The sequence below is a fragment of the Sprattus sprattus genome (genome assembly GCF_963457725.1).
Source record: "Sprattus sprattus genome assembly, chromosome: 13".
NCBI classification, from domain to species: Eukaryota; Metazoa; Chordata; class Actinopteri; order Clupeiformes; family Clupeidae; genus Sprattus; species Sprattus sprattus.
The window spans coordinates 9,246,399-9,263,504 of record NC_137911.1 but is presented as its reverse complement, the minus strand read 5'-3'; the positions used below and the strand labels follow the sequence as shown (position 1 = coordinate 9,263,504).

Below are 17,106 nucleotides of genomic sequence, written 5' to 3'. Positions count from 1 at the left end.
CTCTGGCAGAGTAGGCCTCTTAAACTATCCTACTCCTGCCAGATACAAAAAAAAATTACTAGGCGATCAAACTTGCTAGGCTACGTCATAGAGACTAAAGCCCAGATACCCCTCATAGAACGTGTCACGCTTGTGGCGTATTGACTCCTCATTTGTCTACGGAGCATTACATTCCGCTACTTCATTGGTGAGAATTTAGTTGCTGGGCGTTTATTTGCCGGTAGCACTCCGTAAACAGTTAACTACGAATATTGAGTAATACAGTACCTATCGTGAACTGTACAATAGCTACTTAGCATGTTAATAGCTAAGTGATCCAGTTATTTAGAGACGTGATGATTCCCCTCCCGATGCTTGAGTTTTTCACTTGTTTTTTTTGTAATCAACGACACGACTATATAAACCAATCATCCGTTGCAGTTCAAAAATAAAAAAGTGGAAAAGATGCTAACTCTGCAAAGGCTGCTGAAGACGTAAACGTTTATTGCATCTGATCATTTTAAACAGCACTGGCCAAAGTGTGTCAGACAACAATAACAATTCGGCACTTTCAAACTACAGGAAACTGTGAAAGAACGCGCATCATTGCTTTTTCCCATCCCTCAGATGACATTAATCTTTTTATGGGTATGGTGGCAATGTTATAAATACTCTAACAGATTTGTTATTTTATCTTTTAAAGGATGTTGCTATCAAAGACACAGTCCGAGGTAGAAGGGTCTTGAAGCCTTCCCGATGTCCTTCATAATCTCATGGCCGAAAAGAAGCAGACAGTAATGGTGCTTCGAGAGGACGGGGCCACTGCCCAGGCTGTGGCCCCAACTACTGCTGCTACATCATCCTTTTTTGTAGACCTCAAGCAAGGGCAGACTATTGAAGTTGGCAAGGACCAGGGAGCTCTAGATGCTAATGGAGAAGCTAATGTTGCTATGAAACCATCTCTAGCATTGGTTGCAGCAAGCCCTTATGCAGTCACCTCCACATTATCCTCAGACACAAACTCCAGCCACCTTCCAGAGAATCTACCTGCAGAGGCCACATCCAAGGGCATCACAGTTACTCTGGATAACAACAACATGTGGAATGAGTTCTTCCGCTGCAAGACAGAGATGATTCTAACCAAGCAAGGTAGACGGATGTTTCCGTCTTGCCGCTATCGGATTTCTGGGTTGGAGCCCTTCCAGACTTACCTCCTTGTCATGGACATTACTCCCATGGACAACCATCGCTATAAATGGAGTGACCATCGCTGGGAGCCAAATGGAAAATCAGAGGCTCACGTCTCAGGAAGGGTCTTCATCCACCCGGAGTCTCCTGCTTCTGGTCACTACTGGATGCAGAGTCCTGTGTCATTTTACAAGCTCAAGCTTACCAATAATGTCATGGACCAAGAGGGACATGTCATATTGCACTCTATGCATCGGTACTTGCCGCGGTTGCATGTAGTTCCTGCTGACAAGCGAACAGATGTGATCGATGTAGAAGGGCCAGATGTCATGACCTTCAGTTTTCCACAAACAGAATTCTTTGCTGGAACGGCTTATCAGAACCTGAGTATTACTCAACTCAAAATTGATTATAACCCTTTTGCAAAGGGTTTTCGGGAAGATGCTGCCAACATGCGCAGCCTAATGCCCAAACTAGGATCACCAAGTGTCTCAGTGGAAGGTGAAAATAAGAATAATAAGGAGCTTGGGCCCATTACAAACAGTCTCAAAGCTTTGTTTGCCAAGAGGGTCCCTGTTGAAAAAAGCACTAAGGAGCAGGATCCTCCAGCCATGAAGGAGGGTGAGGTTTACCGCAGAGATGGTAATACCCAGCTGTCAGGGATGACAGAGAAGAGGTTAGTGATATAATGACATGAAAATGACAGAGAGAGCTTTATGTCTGAGATAAATGTAATTATAACATTAACTATATCTGTAAGACATATTTTTATATTTCTATTGTGATCACAGTATTCTTGAAGTTCTTTAAGGTACAAGAAATCGAAGCGATGCACACTAAAAATCATGTCACCGCTGCTATTTTACTATTTATATTTCTGTGAAACGAAATTAAAACAAGCAAGATGAGTACTATTTTATGCAGCATACGAGTATGAGACAACATTTATTGTTTTGGATTCATGACATGACCAATTACTCTGTCTTATAAGTTCACCGGACCCAATTTATGGCCTTCAGGAAGAAATAGTTTCCCATTAATAATGAAGTACAGAATGATTTACTACGAAAGTTCTAAGGGAGTTTTTTTAGTTTTTTTAAAGCGGATGCAACCTGCCTCATTGCCCATGCATAACTGCCAGTCATGGAGTCATAAAGTTGTGCTCTTAATGAGTCAGATTGTTTTGAAACCTTTTTAAAAGGTTATGAGATGATAATGTATACTATGTAGAATTATGTGGGTAAACAGGTGATCAAAACATCCTATGGTTTTTACCCCTTACACAATACATTATTTAGATAAGAAATGAACATTATCGGCATGTGAAGGTCCACAACCCTTTTAATTCACTCTCAATATACCCTTAATTTGTTTTTTGTCTGCTTCCAGTACTGTGAAACGACGTCCAAGTACTTTGTCCGAGTTGTTTCAAGGGGCACCGCGTAAACTGCGAAAGATAGCCCCTGAGGCTAGTGATCCCAAAACTGACAATGGCAGTGTTAACCCTGGGGGCAACCTAGGTCTGGAGAAGGCGTCACAAAAATCAGTGCAAGATGACGTACAGCCAATGCCTGTTGTGAAGGAGGAGTTACCTGCAGATGTGAAATCCATGGAGGATTCGGAACAGACTCCTGATGTTTCTAATTCTCTTTGTGTCCAGAAATCTCAAAGGCAGAAGGGTCCTAGCATTTCATCAGAGGAAACTGGCTCAGGAATAACGCTTGGTGACTCTGAAGAACAAACCGAGAATAAATCTGTGTCACAAAAACGAGCAGGTGCTGTGGCCTTGCCCCTCCTTGCATTGTTCTTTCAACAGCGCAAATCAAAACCAAAACCTGTCAATATCGCCCCTAAACCTGATGCTTCTGGGTCTAATTTGTTATCAAAAGGCAATACCTCACCTTCTACAAGTATTAGTTTTATACCTAATTCCACAAACCCTACAGAATCATGCACTCAATTGGTTGACACCCATACCTCATCAACACTGTCTCCTGTCTCATCTAATAAAACTGTTGAAAACATTGTTCTCTGTGCCCCATTAGAATGTTTGACATCTCCTAAAACCGATGACATAGCCACTTTGAAAACATTCCCTGAAATACAAACCTTATGCAAACCACCATCACTCGAAACGAGTACAACACTACTGTCCACTACAGTACTCTCTAAAACTGACATAACGCCTGTTACCAATGAAGCTAAACCCCAGTCTTTTCCTACAAATTCATCTAAAGACCTTGTCAACCAATCCACTACACTTGCCACACCGTCACCATTACCATCTGAAGCTGATGCCTTTGACTCGGCACCTGGTTCCCCATCATCCCCAAGCTTTTCACATGGTAGCCCAGCGCATTCATCTGACCAAGAGCCTTCAGATCCTCCTCCTGACAAACTAGATGTTCCCCAAGCCACTGAACAAGTGCAGGACAATGAAGCGAGCTGTGGAACTGGTGTGGCGTCCCTTGTAATCAACTCTAGCAACCAGCTGTCTGTGGGGAAAAAGTCCAATGGGAGACGCAAAAAAGGCAGAAAGACCAAGCAACCTGATGAGCCACTGTTAGTTGGTGGTCCTACTGATGTCCGCATGCATCCTAACCTTGAAGATGTGGAAGGTCAATTGTTTGTCTCCTTCACCTCAAAGGTAACTACAGTACATACTCTAGCCTAAAAACAATTTAATCCTGTATTTAGTTGTAATGTTTTTGTTATATAGAAATGAGTAAATGGTGAAATTTCATTCATGCACTTGACAGGAGGCTCTTGAAATTCATCTTGGAGACCAAGCTGAAGAATCACCACCAGCACCGCAGAAATTGTCTGAGGTTATGGAAAAGCAGGGTACACATTAAAACATTAATGAATTTTTCACCCACGTTGTAGAACACAGTTGCGCTGACCATTTAGATGGGTGGTGTGTAATCGTGATGTCTTTTTGCAACAGTTGAATCCCCTGAGAGCATGGCTGAACGAATCGCTTCATTGGAGAAGGCCCTCCTTCAAGATTTAAAGGTCATGAAACACAAACAGGTCATCCACCCAGTCCTACAGGAAGGTAAGACCGATTAGCCTGTGGTCCAAAGACTCTTAATTACACTACTCTTAGGACCGTTTCTTAAATGGCTAGATTTTCAGACTTTATATGTGATTGGCTACAGATCAAGAGGAAGAGTTGTATATTAAACTAAATGACAACGTGTAATGTATAGATAATGTAAATTGTAGCTTATTTCTTTAATAGTAACACTTGATAACACCTTGAATGGAGCCAGTCATTTGCGGTCTCATTGATGGAACACTCTGATTTTCTCTTTTTTTTTTAAGTTGGTCTGAAGTTGAATATACTTGATCAGATCTTAGCCATAGATCTGGTATATTTGGGTGTGGAGCTGCCTATTCCCCCTGCCTCTCCATGTCTTGGTGAAGACTCAGAGGGTGTGTCATCACAACGTAAGGACAATTCCATTTGTTAATTATGTCTCATTATTAATGTACTGTATCTCTTGTAGGGTTTTTCTTTTGCTTCTTTTTTTAACCTTTTAAAAGTTTTACTGAGGAACACTAGGCACTCTTAAGTTAAAGAATTGTCCACCCCAGAGCATGTGAGCGGAGCGCCGCGCAATTCCCGCTCCCCGCTCAGGATGATGTCCGCTCATTCGCTCTGCCGCTCAACGTTGTGCCAGGGCGCTCCGCTCAAAACCGCTCCGCTCAAAACCGTTCCGCGCTCATCTTAAATTTCCTGCCGCTCCGGCGAAATCGCGCCACGCTCCGCTCAAATTTTTAGGATAAATTATTTTCTGACATTTTCCCTTCATGTAATTATGCCAGGGCCCTGGGACATATGGCGTTTGATTTAATGATGTCACCGATACATGTGTCAAGTGTCACACCTCGTTATCACTTGGCCCTATTTTCAATACGCTCGATAATGCAATCTCACAGCTAGAGTCTACCTCTTTGATTCGCGAAAGTTGATTCGCGAAAGTTTGATTCACCAAAGTTGCCTGAGAGAAACGTCCATCACAGGAAAACGATGAAAACTGAGACAACATTTGATAAAATTGACATAAAGCATAGTTTTCCTGTGATGGTCGTTTCTCTCAGGCAACTTTGGTGAATCAAAACTTTCGCGAATCAAAACTTTCGCGAATCAACTTTCGCGAATCAAAGGTAGACTCTAGCTGTGAGATTGCATTATCGAGCGTATTGAAAATAGGGCCAAGTGATAACGAGGTGTGACTTTTTCCACTACAACGGTTTTGGGATGCAAATATATCACTCTTTTGAACACATAATGTTTTGGGAAGAGAAACGTTTTATTTTCCTGGGTCTAGAAACCTGCCGGACTACTTTCGGTTTGACCCAAACTGGACGAGAACTCTGCTCACAGGACGCTGTCGGAGGTAAGTCAGCGTGGATTGCATTACACTGGTGATGTAGATGCCATACAACTTCATGTCTTAAAAACCGAACTATCCCTTTAAAATTTTTTTTTTTTTTTTAAATCGATACTGTTGCGGACGTGTCGATGCATCGTATCGTCGGCTGTTGGATCGATGCATCGATGCAAAACGATTCTTTTTTACACCCCTAATATCACCTAACCTGCTGATAATAATGGGCCTAAACCAGTATGACTGTCAAGTTTTTGACCGAAAAGTGTCACGTTTATCTTGCTGTACCAATAAAAGTGTAAACAAATCTGAGTTATCGTCAGACCCATCGCTTTGCAGGAACATTTTGTGTGCTAATCGCCTACAACTGCAGGATTACCCAAAGCTACAACTGACAAAGTTAACAAATACCCGTAAACTCATTCCAATATCGTAAAAAGGTACTAGAAGATGTGATAACAGTACAAGGACAGTTAACAAGTCATCTTTGAGTCATCAATTACGACCAGGTATGATAAACAGCTATCTAGCCCACTCCATACAGCACTGCCTGAAACGTAGCTACGTTATAAAGATAGACTAGCACAAATAGCTAAAACGATCAACTATCGTTGGTAACAGGCACTGATGAAAACTGCGATGTAGAGTGGTGTATTTATTACAAATGATTAGGGAAAGTGAGTAAAATGTAATAAATGAATCGCTGGTGTTTCAAAGAATTAGCTGGGACAGGTAACTTTAACTGGGTATAGGTAGATGTAGAATAACCACTGACTTCAGGAGAACTCCGCTCCCTCTGATGCAGACACTGATATAACTCAAATTATCCCAAATTAGTTCAATACTTGTATATGGTTATAATCATGAATATATGTTGACAAGAGTCAAATATATGTATTAGGCTTGTAAGTAACATTCAGAAATAACACTCTAGCTTGTGTATGGTCACTATAACATGCCGGCCGGTGGCGGCTGTTACAGGAGAATAGGACGGCCGCTACAGGGTACAGAGGGTTAACTGGCTGTTAAATTATCGCGCTGTTTCCCAGCTGTGAACGTAACACCTCGCTCCATTCATGTTGCCCCGCGTTTCCTATTTAATTATTAATGTATTTACTAGACTACGTTAGTGTATGTTTTTCATACAATGTGCAATCCTCGTCTCTGCGATTCCGTGGTGAAGTTGAAACACAGACTATAACAGATTATAGGCACAGACTACAGCATAGGCATTGACTTAGGTTTTAAGTCAAACATGAATTTAAATAAAGTCTATTCCATTGAGCAAATGCCAACAACCAGAGAAACAGTTTATTTCAAACCAGCAAGAACGACTTTATTTAAGTCTTGAAAAATGTAAAGTTGAAGATAAAAAAATCAATCAAACAAAAACCTTTAAAGTGTTCATAGTGCAACTTACAATGCAACTTCTTGATGCAAAAAAAATAAAATAAAAAAACTTCTTGTACTCACAAGTGAACGTAGGCCTTTTACGCGATTAAAGAACAAAGATCTGACTCTTGGGCAGATGCGTAAGGGTGGCGCAGTGTACAGAAAAAAACAGTCGTTCTGTCTCAGGCATCATCTGGACAGTTCTTTTGCGTTCACCTTTAGTAGAACCAGTCTGGACAATATTTCAGGCTTCAGGCTTGTGCGGTGACTTCTGGACACCAACCCGGCTGCAGAAAACACCCTCTCTACGCTTGCAGAGCCACTGGGGATGCTGAAGACGACGCAAGCTACTTTCACCAGACGGGGATATCGCTTGGAGTTTTCCATCCAATATTGAATGACATCAGTGTCAGGATTCTGCCGTGGGGTCAAAAGGGATTTTTCCACTTCTCCTTTGACGTCTTCAGGAGTGCGCAGCTGCTCGCTGAAGTATGACCCAAACAGTCGTGACTTTTTTGGTTCAGAGTCTTCAGACTCAGGGGCTTCAGATGAGGTGTGTGTCGGGTTTGTTGCTCCGAAAGGAGAGTTCATTCGTTCAGTTTCCTCCACAAGGAGGTCACGGATCTCCCCAAGCCTGTTGCATACATGCTCGTCACGAATTATCCATTCCGTTTTAAAGCGTGGATCCAGTACCGACGCTAGAAGTAAGTGCTTGTCGGTGTAATATCCACTGTAACGAGCTGTGATGTTGTTGGCCAATGTTTCACTGAAGGCAGCGATGGCCATAGGCAATGCAGCATCCTTCGTGAGCAGGGATTTTAATTCACTGACAGCGGGCAGAATCATCCCCAGGTTCCCCAACTCCTTCTGCAAGGTGTTTGTGAGGTCTGCCAGTGGTGTAAGCACTCCAACAAGCTCCGTCAGCTGCCTCACTTCGTTTAGGGTGATGTGAGCTGCAGAAGTCTTCATTTTTGACTGCCACAGTGGGTCTTTATGGAAGAGTAGAAGGACTGAATCAATCATCTGCAGCTGGCTGCTCCATCTGGTGGTGCAAGCAGTTGTGGGTCGAACACCTATGCGATCCGCCTCTTCGGTGTTCATTGTGCTCTTCCTCACGCTTCTCACCAGATTTCCGACTTTGGCGAGCAGCCTGGTAATGTTGCTGTGCTCGCTAATGGCATCTTTTATCGCCAGCTGAAGCAGATGGATAGGGCATCTCAAATGTAAACTTGAGGCAGTGGGTGTATATAATTTTTTCTGCATTGGCTCTAACCGCATCCACTTCCATCTGCGACAGCGCAGGCATATCCTCCTCCTCGTCACATTCAGCACTGCCATCATTACCAACCGTGGTCTCTTCCGTCACAGGCAAGATGTTGAAGGCCTTCACCATGTTGCTGGCGCTGTCGGTGACCACCCTTATTACTCGTCCTTCAATGTTCCAGTATTTCAGGACACTCTCGTATATTTGATTAATCCGTTCCGCGGTGTGATGCCCCTTTATGTTGTCACAGCTCAGCAATGATGTGTGTCCGCGGAATGACCCATCAATGAAGGTGGCCACAATTGCTAGGAAGCTGTGCCCCCTTCGGCTGGCACAAATGTCTGCTGACACCACGAAACCGTCACCTTTTTTCAGTAGGTCTCGCAGACCATCGTTCATCTCCTGCAGGGCATCAGACATCAGTGTGTCCCGTACCGTGTTGTAGCACGGGGGCGTGTAGCCTGGCTGGGCCGTACTGGCAAAATATCGCGTTCCTTCCATTCCTCCTTCTGTCAGTGGTTTGTAATCCAGACATATCATTTTAAAGAACGCTTTATCCAGCTGCTTTTTTCGTATGCCTGTTACAAGTGGGGCTTTGGCGGTAGCGAAGAAACTCTTTATTCCTGTGCTTTGCCCTTCAGTCTGCTGCTCTCGCTCTGTTTCTTGGCCTGAATAAGAAATAATAGTGCTGTCAAACGATTAAAATATTTAATCGCGATTAATCGCATTTTTGTCATAGTTAACTCAAAATTAATCGCGATTAAATTAATCAAAATGAATCGCGATCGCAAAATGTATCTATTCTAAATGCCCCCTTCAATAATTTTTTTTCCATCATTTTTATTTTATTTTAATGCTGTTATCAACATGGAAAAGTGGATTGGCTTGCTTTAAGCAATGTTTTATTTTATTGAAAAACAACATTGCCGAACAGGGCGGTACAAAATAAAATTATAAAGTGCACATTTAAGATAAACATGGACTCAGCCTATAGTGCAGTTAAACCATGGCTTAATATTTTTTGCTGCCGGTTGACATTTTCAGACAACAGTGAAGCTCACTTCTTTTGCACAACACAACTTTTAAAGGTAAACTTTCTATTCAGAAGCTTTTTATCATCCATTTCGCTGTATCGCGCTCATCATTCACTCAAACGTGACGTTAGCCTACTACAAAGTTTGGGAGGGCAAAATAACGTTGATCTTTTTTTACACCGCGTTAATCGCGCGATAAAATTTTTTACGGCGTTAAAATGGGTTCGCGTTAACGCCGTTAATAACGCGTTAAACTGACAGCACTAAGAAATAATGGAATAGGCCTATTTTGAGAACGTTGTATTAAAATACAGGCTTTCATGAACACGAAATGAACATGAACATGAAATGACGTGTCATTTCTCTGTGTAGGCATAGGGCCTATTAGCTAAAGGCGGCTACTGAATAAGACAAAGTGACATAGCAGTTGGAGAATCCGACGGCAGCCAACTGTAAACTTGTATTTAAATTAATCAAAATTATTTAATGAAATAATCTAACTCCAAAGAATTAGTCTACGGGAAATTGTTGTTATTGAGAAGTCAAAACAAAAGGTCTTTGGGGAAATGTTGTACCCAAAATGTTTAATCTAGAATTGGCAAAAGAGGAATGCTCACGTTTTGTTGCATCCTGGTGTTTGCGGAGCACCTCCTCGTGTTTTCTCATGATATGCCTTCGAAGGTTAAAATACGAATCTTTGCCCACAGCGATGATGTCGCCACATTCTTCCTCATGGTCTACATCTTCCTCTCGCTTTTTGACCTGAATTTTGCATTTATATGACCTATCACCTTGCTTTTCGAAGTACTTCCCAAACTCCATCTTGCTACTCTCGCGGGCACACGAGCCAGTGTTGCAGGGGGGGGGTGGAAGGGTCTCACGTGACGCGTTTTATCCAATCAGGTTGCTTGGATGCTCCCATTGAAACCCATTCTATTCTACGTGAACCACCTACATGTAAGCCGCTAGAAGCAGTTAAAATCGGAGCGGACTGGAGCGGAGTGAAATCCCCGCTCCGGCCTTTGAATTTAAAACCGCTCTGCGCTCCAACCTATTTCTTCCGCTCCGCTCCACCACCCGCTCCACGCTCCGCTCCGCTCACATGCTCTGAAAAAAACACAGACCTCCATTATTTTTTTTATTTCACTTCCATGTTAACTAGATATTTCTGTGGACATAGTCCAATTTGTTTCTCGGACAGGAAAAACAACAGATATCACCAAAATCAAAGGCTGGAGGAATAAATTTGTCACACCAGACCCTAAAGAATCACAGCCTGAAGGTAAGACAAGACATCATACTATTATAATGTAATAATAGCCTCAGTAGATCATACATATACATGTCATATTTACCACCATATCCACAAAAGTGGATCACTATTATAATTAAACATTTTTTTTCCTGTTTGAAGGTGGTACCAGCGCAGATGCGTCACTGAAGAACCGGTCAGCCTTCTGCAGTGACATGCTAGATGAGTACCTGGCCAGTGAGGGAAAGCTCATTGATGAACGTGCTGCCAGTTTCTCCGCAAGCTGCGTCACCCCAGTGGCGTACCAGATGCCCACCAAAAGTAGCAGTTACGTGCGGACTCTGGACAGTGTCCTGAAGAAGAGGGGGTCCGCACCCACTCCCACACCGGTCTCACCTGCTGCCCCTGTCTCCTCCAACTCTCTTTCTACCTCCCAAACCAAAAGGTCCAAGATACCTCCCAAACCTAAAGAGCCCCAAAAGCTGGGAGCAAGCACGGCACGCAGGTCATCCAGGACAGCCAAGGGAGCCCCCACAACCACACAACCATCCCCATCCATCTCTCAAACTAAAGATGCCATTCTTCCCCCCAGCAAAAAAACATCATCCAAGGTCAAAAACACTACAAAGACCCCATCCACCCTAAAATCACCAAGATCAGAGACCCCGCCAGTCAAGGCTTCTCTGAAGGGGGGCACTACTTCAGCCGCCCAGGCTGTTCGCAGTGTCTGTGGGCGCGGTGTGAACCTGCCTCCCGCCGTGGTGAAGCTGCTGGATGTGGAGGACGGAGCAGTGTGGGAGGGGAAAGAGCGCACGTTTGTCACGGAGGAACGGGCCTCCATCGCTCTGGCAGCGCTTGCCTCTATAACGGTACTGATGTTTCTGTCTTATGAGATTGCTGGCTTCTGAAAAGGGTACTCTAATGTGAAACCTATTTACCTCAAAGTAAAAGTATGGCTGTGGGGCAAAGTGAAAGTATGTCATTGTGACCTTTCAATACTTCTAAACTATGGATGAGTAATTTCACCTATCTCTTGGTATAACTATAGTATAACTTATACTCTTTTGACCTGACCCTCCATCCCAGGGTGTTGTAGGGGAAAACTCTGCCTCTCTCCGGATCATTAAACGTCGAGCACCACCCTGCCTCAGCACCCACTGCCGCCTGGGCTGTGTGTGCACCAGCCTGGCCCAGGAGCGACGCCACAGCCATTGTGGAAAGCCAGAATGCATGCTGGGATGCCACTGTCTGCGCCATAAAGTAGTTCTTCTCAGGAAGCCCAAGCAAGAGGAGGTGAACGAGGAGAACTCTCCATCATCTCAAACCTTGACGGAGGATGAGGAGAGCTCAATCAAAACAAAAAGGAAGAAGAAGAAAAAGAAAAAATCTGTGGCCTATGGTAAGACCTGAATATATTTGGTTTGTTATGAGGTTGTCGGGCATGTGTTTGCTGAATGACATTGCTGTTCTCACTGTGTTATTCTCATTTTCTACTTCTCATTTTCCCTCTTTCTTTCTTTTCTTCTTCCTCTCCCTCCCTCTCTCTGTGATGTACAGTGCTCACTGACCCTCCAGTGACCCCAGAGCCAGCCACTCGTGTGAGAACACTTTGGAACCGTAAAGGTATAGAGGCTGATGAAGATCAGCTGCACATACCTACTCCGATTCACCTTCCCTGCCCTCTACGCTATGGTATTCAACCAGATTATGAGGATATGGTAAGCACTTGTCTTAACATTGACATGGCTTCATACAAAGATGACTGCTGACGGCTCAGTATTTTAATGAGTTACTTCCAGTTTATGCATTCCAAAAACACTAAATGCTTTTGATTTGACATGCTTGTAATGCAGTTGATATTTTTCTGTAGGATGACAATCTGGGTGATGAGGCCATGATGACCTGTGCACGTATCAGGCCCTTTGAAGCCAAGTCCTCCAATGAGCCCAGAAGAAAGGTGAAGCCTATGGACTTACATGTTATGGATGTCAGTAATTGATAACAGTATACCATGGCTTTATGTGTATGTGTGGTTTCAAGTAATGCGTTACTATAACGACATAAATGGTTCCTGATTAGCTTAGCTGTATTGGATGACTTCCAGAAGAAAAATCATAAGAGCTCCACCTCTACACTCTATTTTATTTCTATAACTTTGTGTCCTGCATTTCAGGAAGAAAACATCTCTGGGGAATCAGCAGATGGTATGTACATACGTCCAACATGTTCTGAACCTTACAATCATACTGGAAGACTTTATCTAATCACAGCTTATATGAAGTTCAGAAGTTTGTTTGTACTTCGAGGTGTCACACATTACAAAATGTCTACCATCGTAGCAACCCCACAAATATTTAAAAAATTTAAATCCCTAAAAATATTGGATAAAGTAGGACAGCATAAATACAATATGGTATGATGGCATACACCCAGAAAGTACAGTATGGCAGTATGACATGTAAAAACATACGTATATGGGCCATTCTACCGAATTCGTGTAATATGCAGTCCCTCAACAATAAAAACTATTTACAAAACAATTAGGTATCTAGGCATAGATACTTAATTAGAACATGTTATGGTCTATATAAACCCAATGCATTACATGAGATAGTGATAAGCTAAATATATACAAAATCATCATTTATAGGGTACTTTCTATTGGGAAGTAGCTGTCCCCAACCCTGACATCTAAATTTCAATGCCTTTAAATAACACTTTTAATTTTTTTTAGATTTTTTTCAATGATTTAATTTCAAAGATCTTTATGATTGGGTTGAAACAGAACTTGGAATATTTAGATTTATTGTGGGTTTAATTTTTAAATCAATTTAATATACTCAAAAAATCATGTCCCTAGTTTTCATGTCACTACCGAAACACAAGAGTTTTAGTCCATTGGCTGAGCCTGTGTTTTAGCCACGACTCTGCATTTTTGACCATGCAGTGACACTGCATCTCTGTCCCTCATGGTTGAATGGTAAGTAGCTAAATCCCATAGTTTTTATATAAATGTGTTCCAAAGTCTGAAAATCGACGTGTAACCTTAAGAATTGTCACTACCGAAACGCATGTTTTCTTCAATTAAGTAAACCTTTTGGGGTTTCATGGAAAATCTTATGTTTGTATGTGTGTTCACCTCTTCAAAGATGTGTTTGAAAGCCGTGTGCTTGCTAGAATTCTTTATTTATGCTTAAAGTTAGCTAGAATTGTCACTACCGAAACAGTCACTACCGAAACATATGGTAGTGACAAGATGATTTGGGTAGTGACAAAATGAAATGGTAAGTAGTTCAATCCCATAATTTTTAAATAAATGTGTTGTGTGGACTAAAGGGCGGCCCAGAGCACCTTTTGGATGATTTTGGGAGAAAAATGAACATCCATCCAACAGTGCAGTCACTACCGAAACAGTGCAGTCACTACTGAAACAGATAAATTGAACTTGAAAATTTGGTAAAAAATTCATTTCTATGGATTTCATTGTGAAAACCTTCAAGAAATATTTGTAAAAATACACTTTAGAAAAGGGAAGGAAACACAATCTGAACAGGTCAATAATAATACTTTTTTACTATAGTAAATGTGGTGTTTCGGTAGTGACAATTTTTGGAAGAGGAAAAACATTCCCACACATTCTGAAAATACAATATAAAACTTGACGGTTCTTTTTCTAGATATGTGTACTTTAGATATGGTACAATATACATACGGACAAAGTTTTGGGAATAAACCATAAAAAAATTCAAAATATATCCGACATGACTTTGCATCAATTCGGTAGAATGGCCCATATATGAAATTACAACAATGACCGATGTAGTACAACAGAATTATCTCGACAAACATGACTTAAGAAAAGGGATGTTAAACAGAGGGATGATTTTGAATGTCGGGCATGTATATGATGACCGAGGGCTATGCAGTACATTGGGGAGAGTTGTAGTGTGTAGGACCTCCTGCCCTAAAAGGCCTGTCACCCATAGACTGGACACTGGAGGCAGGGACCAAGAGCAGGCTGCAGTCAGAGGAGCTTAGTGAACAAGAGGGTGAGTTTGAGTGAAGGCCAGGGAACAGGTGTCTATACCACAGCAGAAGTTCAAAGTTCTCACGCATGGTCACACACGGTTTCTGTTTCACCCTTGACAATACTGAAGTGAACCAAATATCACATCAGTATGAAAGGAAACACGGAACAAAAGTAAAACAAGTTAAAAGAACAATTGTAGACATAACACTAGTGGTCACATTTTGTTTCCCATCAGAGAGTGGCCAGGGGGAGGAGCCAGAGCCTGGCGAGTACATCCACGGCCCTTCCAAGCGGCTGGAGGTTGTGTCCGAATGCAAGTGGGAGAGACATGCGGACCGCACGTACATCATGCGGGTGCTATGCGAGCACATGGACAAGGACCGCCTGAAGACGCCCTTCTGGATTGGCAAATACCGCATCCAGCCCATCTCGCAGAACGTTGTAGATGAGGGCCAGGGCCCCTGCGTCAACTACAAGGTGCTCATCTCCCAGCCACAGCTAGGCTTACTGAAGGATAAGATCCAGACTCAGCTGGAGACCAAGCCACCGGAGCCTCTCGCAACAAAAGCTGTGCCCAAACCGGAGCAACAGAGGCCAGTTGCCCAGCAAGAACCCAAGGCAGAACCCAAGCCTGAGCCGAGGGCAGAACCAACGGCAAAGCACAGGATGATGGAGCTTTTGCCAGAACTAAGGCCAGAACAAGGCCTCCCCTTTCTGGCCGGTGTGCCTACAGCTGGTCTTCTTATTGCCCAATATAAAGCTGGTGAAGGCTTTCCTATAACAGTATGTTCCTGCATAAAATTACACTTTACACAAATGACATTAAACAAAAGATACTTGTGATTTCAGTGGTTAGGGCTTGAATAGGTTAATTTGAAATATTTAACACGGTTTTAAAAAATGCAATTAACTGCAACTGCCTTGGTAATTATCTCTGTTAGTGCATATGTAATGGTTAAAATAGCTGAGGGCATCCAATGTACACCTGACACGGAGCTTAGTTGAATTCACGACCTTGCAAGCTTGAGCCGTTCAACTTACAACTAATGTTACGGGCTGCACACCTACTTCTTTTCAAATCATTGATTTACAGCTCTACAAGTAGTGATAGTATGACATGGACACATTTGGTGTTTGTTTTTTCATACATTATATTATATTACCAGAACAAAACTAATAAGACTGGTATACATCATCAGTCATCATAGCAAAGAGTAAAATGTAGATGTCATATGCTTAACTTTCACATACCCTTCTTTTCTGGCTCCAGGTGAATGGAAAATCATATCCCAAAGCCAGACTACAGCTTGGTCATATGGGAGCGCTGCACCCAGCCAACAGGCTCGCTGCATACATCACAGGCCGACTGGACCCTGGGAATCTACCAGGGTATAGGAAAGCTCAAGTCCAAGCCACAAACACAGCTAGTGTCAAAGTCACGAGCCCAGCAAAGGTTGCTTCTGTTAATACGACGACATCAGCTTCATTGTCTTCAAAACCAGCAGGTGAGTCATAGCTTATTCTCGTTTGATAGTTGGTGGGATGACAGTGAAAGCACCTAGATCTTCTAGTCACATAGGTCTTCCTAATGGCATACTTGGATGCTTTGTCTTTGAACATTTTGTCAGAACTCAAAATGTGTTACAATCACGATGAAGGGACATCCATTAAGAGTACATTTTAGATTTGAATGGATTTGGATTGGGTCAGATTCAGGAAATACCAAAAATATCAAGTTACTTTTACCTGTTCTTCCTATTGGTATTAAATCAATCCATCACAATCTAACACATCCCCTCTACAGTGCACCAACTTAATATTAGAGTAAATAAAGTATTCATTCTACTCAACTAATTTTTTTGTATGGGGAGTCTCAACCAGTCTTAATCTGTTCCTCTGTACAGCAACCAAGCCCACTGTGGGAAGTGTGTACACCCAGTTTGTGGTCAACCAGCTCTGCTCCCAGCAGCAGAAGCTGCCAGGTGTTCAAAAACTAGTCTTGTCTTCCAACCCCGTGGTTGTGGTGGGTCAACCCGTTGCAGCCCAGAGCTCCCAAAAAGAACAGGCAGGGGGCGCCAAAGGACCTGTCCTCGTCCCTCTGTCCCTAAGCAAACAGGCCCAACAGAAGGGCACCCTGGGGTCCTCAGTCACCACACCTGTCACTACCACTTCTACCTTCAATGCCTCTGGAGGCAGCTCAGGTACCGGTCCGGTCATCCGCGTCCGTACCCAATTTGTAGTCCAGGCGACACAAGCCACTTCACAAAAATAAAAAGACTACCTAGCTAATTAGTTACAAGCTAGCTAGTTCAAGATATGTTAGCCATGGCAAAATAACACTATTTTCTTTCCATTTTAAATTTGTGGTCGTATTCACAGTCATGGAGGTCTCCGTTTTAATTTAGATAACATTTCATGAAACATGAAGTTAGCTCTGTAAGCTACCTATAATTCTAAAAACACTTTTAAGCTAGACGACGATAGCATTGTCAATTAAGCAAAAACGGTCTCATATTTCTTGTCCGTCAGTCAGAGGGAATGAAGAAAACATCAGCTCCATTTCAGAATTA

The 17,106-nt window shown here is 42.6% G+C and overlaps 1 protein-coding gene across 1 annotated transcript in view; it reads left to right on the top strand.

Annotated features, from left to right (window-relative positions):
- Positions 1-17,106, top strand: part of mgaa (MAX dimerization protein MGA a) — a 34,667-nt gene that overhangs the window by 4,215 nt on the left and 13,346 nt on the right. Inside the window, exons 2-15 of the mRNA XM_080849593.1 lie at positions 683-1,843; positions 2,557-3,814; positions 3,927-4,011; positions 4,115-4,225; positions 4,495-4,620; positions 10,435-10,536; positions 10,669-11,375; positions 11,593-11,905; positions 12,064-12,224; positions 12,377-12,463; positions 12,680-12,710; positions 14,772-15,319; positions 15,807-16,041; positions 16,441-16,737. Of these exons, the coding sequence (XP_080705719.1) occupies positions 753-1,843; positions 2,557-3,814; positions 3,927-4,011; positions 4,115-4,225; positions 4,495-4,620; positions 10,435-10,536; positions 10,669-11,375; positions 11,593-11,905; positions 12,064-12,224; positions 12,377-12,463; positions 12,680-12,710; positions 14,772-15,319; positions 15,807-16,041; positions 16,441-16,737 (5,152 nt within the window). The 5' untranslated portion in view covers positions 683-752. The remainder of the gene's footprint in view (positions 1-682; positions 1,844-2,556; positions 3,815-3,926; positions 4,012-4,114; positions 4,226-4,494; positions 4,621-10,434; positions 10,537-10,668; positions 11,376-11,592; positions 11,906-12,063; positions 12,225-12,376; positions 12,464-12,679; positions 12,711-14,771; positions 15,320-15,806; positions 16,042-16,440; positions 16,738-17,106) is intronic.